This window comes from Neomonachus schauinslandi, chromosome 1 (assembly GCF_002201575.2).
Source record: "Neomonachus schauinslandi chromosome 1, ASM220157v2, whole genome shotgun sequence".
Taxonomy (NCBI): Eukaryota; Metazoa; Chordata; class Mammalia; order Carnivora; family Phocidae; genus Neomonachus; species Neomonachus schauinslandi.
In genome coordinates this window covers 107889058-107896272 of record NC_058403.1, presented here as the reverse complement: position 1 = coordinate 107896272, position 7215 = coordinate 107889058, and the positions used below count along the sequence as shown (strand labels likewise).

General features: G+C 46.3%; 1 protein-coding gene across 3 annotated transcripts; it reads left to right on the top strand.

Moving 5' to 3' along the window:
* The first annotated feature begins 1219 nt into the window (after window positions 1–1219).
* RAP2B (RAP2B, member of RAS oncogene family) lies at window positions 1220–3768 on the top strand. 3 transcript variants are annotated; one of them, XM_044915151.1, is made up of 2 exons: window positions 1220–1794; window positions 1921–3768. In XM_044915151.1, the coding sequence occupies exons 1-2, from the start codon at window positions 1735–1737 to the stop codon at window positions 2284–2286; spliced, it is 426 nt and encodes a 141-aa protein (XP_044771086.1). In that variant the 5' UTR covers window positions 1220–1734; the 3' UTR covers window positions 2287–3768. The 3 variants fall into 3 exon arrangements, with proteins under 3 accessions (XP_044771086.1, XP_044771082.1, XP_044771079.1); XM_044915147.1 differs by having other exon boundaries at window positions 1220–1869; XM_044915144.1 differs by having other exon boundaries at window positions 1220–2524; window positions 2817–3768.
* The last annotated feature ends 3447 nt before the right edge of the window (window positions 3769–7215 follow it).

The following is a 7215-nucleotide window of genomic DNA, read 5'->3' as shown; positions in this document are numbered from 1 at the left end:
GCTGTTGCTTGTGGACCAAGAACTGTAACTAGACCTTTCTGCTCCCTTTAAGGGACAGTCGTGACTGGGCACTGCGAAGTCATACTCTCTCGAAAACACCAACAAAGAACTATATTTAGCTCTGAGCTCTCCGCCTAAATTCCTCTTATTTTTTCACTCGGAGCTTCAAAACGACTAGGTTGGGGAAGTGGGAGGAAGGGGGCGGGGGAGCAGCAGAGAAAGAACAGCTGTGCCTCCGCCTCCCAACTCAATCTCTATAAATAACCAATCATGAGCCGAGGCTACTTTTTAGCCAATGAAGCAACCCAAACTGGTAAAACCTTGGCGGTAGCCAATGGAACAACAGTTAGGGGTGTGAGATTTGCGCCCCGGAACCAATGGGCCCCGAGTCTGGGAGAGGTAATTTGAGCTGGAGTGTGGGTGTGTGGTGCAAAAGCTTCCTATTTCTAAGCCCGAAAACCTGTTCTGCCCACTGAGCATGCCCTGACTAGCTGCAGGCGCCACCACGACTTTTGGATTGGGTTTTAATCCGACCTCCGGGTTTCCGCCCCAGCCGAGTGGGGACGTGGGTGGGACGCGCCAAGTCTCAGCCCCTGAGAGCTCCGGTCCCGAGAGGCAACCCCTTCCCCTGTCGGGACAGGATTTCAAGCCCAGAGTTCCCGTTTTCTTTGTCGAGGAGATGAACTGCAGGAGGAGTGGCCAGAGAAGGCCGAGTAGTGTTTCCGAGGCGAAGGGTTTAGAAAAAGCTGCACCGTGGGTGGGCAAAGATGCTCCACCCGCTGCTCTCGCACTCAAATGCCCTTTGCGTCTCCGGCCCTGAGACGGCGCACACTCGCTGCGGGCTCGGAGAGTGGAGTCCACGAGCTTTTGATAACCGGAGTCCGCAAGAGCACAGCCCAACCCTTCACGGGAGCGGCCCACCGCGCCCACGCGCTTCTCGCAGAGCCACCGCCCTTATGCACGAACCCGTCCTCCCACACCTTCATCCTCTCACCTGAGCTTTCCCAGCACCCCTCAAACACCTACACACTCCCACACATTTCTCATCCAGCTCCTGGACCAGAGCCTCTCGCAAGCCGCTCCACCAAACTCAAATCGTTAGCCCCACCCTCAGCCCCGCCCCCGCCCGGCCCCCCGGAAAACCAGGAGCGGCGGATCAGCCGGGCGCGGCCGTCGGCTCACTGGGCATGCTCGCCTGGGCGGGGAGGGCCGGGCTGCGCGCGGCGAGTAGGAAGCCCTCGCCCCGCGGAGGCTGCGGGAGAGAGAGCGCGATGGGCCGCGGCGGTGGGCGCACGCTCTACGGGGACTCATGCCACGCGCGTTCCGGTCCAGCGCGCAATTAGCAGCCACCTCCGCAGCCCACCGCCACCACCTTTTCGCCCTCCCGGGCGGCCGCAACGAAAAGCTGCAACCGTCGCCTCGCACAGGCTGCCGGCATTGTCCTCCAGGTCCGCCGCCAAGGCTACCGCTGCCGCCGCGGGTTGCTGCGGGTCCCCGGACCCGCGCCCCAGGGACGCGCCGCCGCCTTCGCCAGCCCGGCCCCCGGCCCCCGGCTCCCGGCCCCCGGCCCCCGTTTGGTGATTTCTGAGCCCTGCGTTCCCTAGCCACTCTCTCCTAGGTTTTCCCTGCAAGGCTGAGGAAGAGGAGAATTCGTCCAGCCGCCAAGCCTAGGCTTTCTCCGGCGCGCAGCCCCGACGGGGCCGCGGCAGGCGCGGCGAGAGCGCCGACGGAGCCATGAGAGAGTACAAAGTGGTGGTGCTGGGCTCGGGCGGCGTGGGCAAGTCCGCGCTCACCGTGCAGTTTGTGACGGGCTCCTTCATCGAGAAGTACGACCCCACCATCGAGGACTTCTACCGCAAGGAGATTGAGGTGGACTCGTCGCCGTCGGTGCTGGAGATCCTGGACACGGCGGGCACCGAGCAGTTCGCGTCCATGCGGGACCTGTACATCAAGAACGGCCAGGGCTTCATCCTCGTCTATAGCCTCGTCAACCAGCAGAGCTTCCAGGACATCAAGCCCATGCGGGACCAGATCATCCGCGTGAAGCGGTACGAGCGTGTACCCATGATCCTGGTGGGTAACAAGGTGGACCTGGAGGGCGAGCGAGAGGTCTCGTACGGCGAGGGCAAGGCCCTGGCCGAGGAGTGGAGCTGCCCCTTCATGGAGACGTCGGCCAAAAACAAAGCCTCGGTGGACGAGCTGTTCGCAGAGATCGTGCGGCAGATGAACTACGCGGCGCAGCCCAACGGGGACGAGGGCTGCTGCTCGGCCTGCGTGATCCTCTGAGGCGCCCGCGGATGCCGCGCGCCGGCCGCGCTCTGCGCACAAAAGCCAAACGCACCCGACTCTCTCAGTGTGATTTTTCTTTTTGCTTTGAGATTGGAGACGACTTTGCATTGGCCGGGGTGTCCCGGGAGCCCGGCTGGCCTCTGCGGCCGGCGCCCCCTGCTTCCGCCCCGTGTCCGAAGGGGTTCCCCCGTCCTCACCATCCGAGACCCGGTGGAAATGTGGCTCTTGGAAGCATGTACGTTTCTCATTGATTTTGGTTGACGCATATTTCCCCGTTTAAATAGCCGTTAGGGCGCTGTATTGGCAGCTTGACACCAGCAAGCGAAAGTTTCAGCCTGGAAAAAAAAAAAAAAAGGGGGGGGGGGGGGAAGAGTAGGGGGAGAAGGGGGAAGGGGGGGGGGGTTTCCCCCCCCCCCCCACAACCCTTTTCTAGTTCCAAGTTTTAAATACATGGAAGGAAGTCCGGGAGAACCAAATGAAGGAGCAGGAGGAAGGGAAGAAACTTTTGTTTTTTCCTTGTTTTCCAGGAGTAGCTGGAAATTAAGATCGGGTTCCTTTTCTGCCAGCTTGGAAGGGCAACCGTGTGACTGATTGTGATTCTAAGGATGTCTATGCAAAGTTGGATTCTTATTACAGTGTATCCAATCTGAAGTATGCACATCTGAACTGGGACTGTAAACACTGATGCCAATACAGTGTGGGGTGCCAGAAAGTGTCTGCTGATATTTGTGGGGGAAAAAAAAAATCTATTTTGTTTACCTACTGTATCAAAGGGGAGTCTGGGGGAGAACGGTAGTATTTTTTTTTTTTTATCAGCTGTGAAAAAAAAATGTTACAGATCTGCACATTTTTGTGTGTACTATTGTGTGCGTGTGTGTGTTTTTTGTTTTTTTTTTTTAGTTTAGCTTTTTGTTCTTTTTGGTTGGCAGTGACAGGTTTTGATGACTAGCTCTTTAAAATACAGTACAAAGACTTCAAAAATGTGATTCAGGGCCCCCAGCACCCCTGTGTCTGCAGAGTGCCTTCAAAACTCAGCTGTTCCAGCCGGTGCCAACCTGTGAACTTCCCACCATATCCCAGAATCTGCTCTTCCCCAACCACTTCCTAGTTTCCTTTCTGTAATCTTCCTGAAGAAGCCAGGACAATAGGGCCTGTTGTTTGGTGAATTTCTTTATTATTTCCAGCCTTTAAAGTGTAATTTCCATGTCTTGCAATGTTTTTTGTTTTTTTTTTTTCCCTTCTTTCTTTCTTATTTTGCTTCATTGTGTTCAAATGTTCAGGTATTTAGCTCCCCTTTTATATTATTTTTTAAAAATTTTTTGGTTATCTGTTCTAGGGTGTTCCTCCAGAAGCAAAGAGCAAAATTTTACTGTTGTGATGTACCAAGAGAATTCTAACTAATTGTAATTTTTAATTCCAGATACGCGTTTAATCATTGTCTCTTCATTTTAAGACTTTTAATACAAATGTCATTTTTAAAGAAACAAACCCAAAACTATTGTTTGTGTTTCTGTGTTTCATATTCAGTGATTTAATATAGGATCATGGCTGAAGTGGATAGGGGCAGGTGCATGATGCCCCCAACAGAAATACCTCAGTGACAAGTTGGGTGACATTACTTCCAACTCCTTAAATATGGGAGAAAATCATAAAGGTCTGGGGGTATGGCCATTATTATTTGACTACAAGATAGGCAGGATATTGAATCTGTTCTGCTAACAGGGAGGGGTTTACTTCACTGTGGGTAGAGAAGGGGAGAAACCAACTGCTAATACTGCCTTGAGTTTGGTAAAGTCACTCATCACCTGACCAGGCAGGGCAGCGCTTTTAACTTTTCTTTCTTTTCTTTCTGTCTTTCTTTCCTCTTTTTTTTTTCCAGTGTTTTGTTTTGTTTAATTACATCACATAACAAGTCAAAAACATGTTTGAGGAAGATCATTTCCAACCCTGAAGTTATAGTAGTGTTTTCTGCAGTACATTTGTATGGGTTGCACACAGTATCTTAGTACTTGAGGTTTTGATTTAAAAATAGGTCATTATATTAAAAAGAGAAACTAAGATAAATTCTTTACTCCCATTAAACGGCAATTTGTGGACCATTTTGACCTCATGAAATTTTCCTTCTAACAGTAGGAGGCAGTGTGAGCTTTTTACTCTATTTTATTTCAGTTAAGGGCCACTTTACTAATATAACCTCTGTAGAATAAAATAAAGTATATGACTATACATCAAGAGCACATGATACACCTTAGCTGTGTGAAGTGTAGGTGAAGTCGTCTGTTGGGGAAGCCAAAAGAAGTTACAGGCCACAGGCATTTTTAAAGCTATTAACATCTTGCCTTAAAATGTTCTGTCCTTTGCCCAGGTGACCTGTCACTCTTCCAGCATGGAGGAGGAATAGAGAATTGGCCTGTGAGGTCCTATGGCCATTTTTTTCATTCTTGATCTCACATAAGTTTAGAATCACTCAGTTGAAAGGCAGTATGTATATGATAAATACAGAAATTAAGAGAAACAAATTTATGTCTTTGCAAATGTTAAGTCTTGCATTTGAGTAAATTTTAGTTCTTCGGTAGATGTAAAGTGTTGAAAATTCTGAAGACCTATACCAAGTGCTATGTGAAGGATTTTTTAAAAAAGACATTTGGTGACTGTTTCTTACAGCTTTGGTTCTTGTTTGTTTGTTTGTTTCTTTAGAAACCTTTTGACATAAAGTGCTGCCAAATATCTAACTAACTTAAGACATGTATATACTCCTGAAAGGAGTTTGAAAATGTTTGAAAACGGCAAATTGGAAATGAACTAGGTTGCTGGATGCATTAATCATCTTCACACAGGATTTAGTCACTTGCATGACTAAATACTTTATAGGTCTGAGATGCCAGGGCAGAAGATTTTAATATGCTCTTACTGAGTACTGTAAAATAAATGCTTTCTGGATTCTCAATGAAAGCAATTCTGTGTGTGTGCCTGGAGCAGAAATGTAGTAGTTCTGGGTTTTGTAGGTTTCTCCATTATTTTCTTGACAAAATTGAGGGACATTGAGGGCATTGTTTTAAAGAATATGTCAGCTTATTTGGCTAGTAAGAGCCCCTTTTAGTAGTATGGTGTGAAAAGATAGGAGCGTTTGTCTCCATGAAAAAGTTGGATTGACAGTGAGAGTGTTAAAGGAAGCGTGGGAGTTTGCTGTAAGGCAATCACCTGCCCCAACAGAAACTGGGTGGGAGAGGAACCTTTATCTTGGAGAGCAAAAGTTAACTTTTAAATTTGACCCCTGCTGTTTTTTTAACAGCTTTTCCTTTTGGTCCCTGTCATCCAAGCTTTTTGTCATTTCAAATGATTATTTTTGTCCTCCTTTGGTAAGAACCTCAGAAAAATGGAAGGTATCATCATCGGAAGTCTAACAATGTCATGTTTGGGATTTATGGCTTAAGTAAAACAATTTCTGGGTTGTTAACTATAGAAATAGATTTCACCGAATCACATGTTAGGATCATATCTGTTTGGGGTTACTTTAAAAGTATGAGGCTTCGTGCTTCCTGACTAGTTAACCTTTTCTGCAGGAGGGGATCCTAAAATGCCTCATTTCTTTGGTCTGTTCTGGGAGTTTCATAAATGTTTTCTCCAGCATGTAATTGCACCTTTTGAGTCAAAGTCCAGTATTTCTCACAGGTAGGGTGGGAAAGTGAGAGAACACTGCTCATAGCAGCTGACCTTGAGAAATAGATGCAAAATGTCACAAAAAGTATATCTTTAGTTCTCACAACAGCTGGAATAAGGCACCTACTTATAAAGGAAGCAAAGATTTAATTCAGAGATCACCAGTGTTAGTTAAAGTGATCTCTAATATTTGTCACACTGTCCACTTAATCAGGAAAAGCTTGCTAATATAAATGTCCTTGTGAAAATGCAGCAAATTTCTAAATACTACTAATAGAACGTGATATTTTTTATTATGAGATTTTACTCAGATTACTAGGAATAATTGAGTGCATTTGATTGAATGTGGTTCTAGTTCCAGAAGATATATTTGATTTAATAACAATGGATTTTGATGGTTTGAGAAGGCTTTAGGATTATGTAGCCAGAGGTTTTTGAACTTGTCTACATATCAAAATCACCTGGAAGTTAAAACAGGTATTGCTGGGCCTTCTAGTTTCTTATTTAGTATGTCTCAGTATGAGCTCATAATTTTTATTTCTGACAAGTTTCCAGGTGACATTGATACTGCTGTACTAGGGACCACACTTTGAAAACCAGTAGAATAGTCCAAACTCCAAATAAGTACTATATCAAGAGCCACCTAGATATTTAGGGACACAGGCCCCTGTCACACATTTTAGAGTGCTACCTATCACAAAGTCATAAAGTAATCTTGATTGAAATTTATAGCTGAAGAAGGCACAGACCATTTACAATCAGACTGTTAAACTGGAGCGTGGACCAGTATAGACACATTGCCGGTAGAGTGTTTAACCGTTTTCACATTATTATGTGAACAGTTTGGCTATGGTTTCCAGTGTTAACTTCAGAAGTTGACTAAAATGAGAAGAATAGGATCATGGCCTAAATAATAAGAATCAACATTTCTTCCCCTCAAAAATTTTGAAAAGAATGTCTTAGTATTTGTCTTTTCTTTGTTGCAAGATTAAAAAGCAAGGATTTTAACTTTCCACGTATCCCAGCAAGGATTCTAAAAAAACACAAAACAAAACAAACTAGAGAATTTAAGTCTTCAGGTCATGGTAAGCACATGTATGTGTCATGTGTGTGTGTATAAATACACACACTCAGTTTCTTAGCTGGACTTCCCAGGAATCCGGTCAGTGTCTTGTGGTTGCACAGTTATTCATTCTGGGACAGTGCATACCATAAACCTGCCACACATCTTGTTTTCTTATGCATTTTAATCTTTTGGAAGAATGA

Coding starts and splice junctions, on each gene's coding strand:
- RAP2B (XM_044915144.1), top strand. CDS start 1,735: ATGAGAGAGTACAAAGTGGTGGTGCTGGGCTCGGGCGGCGTGGGCAAG.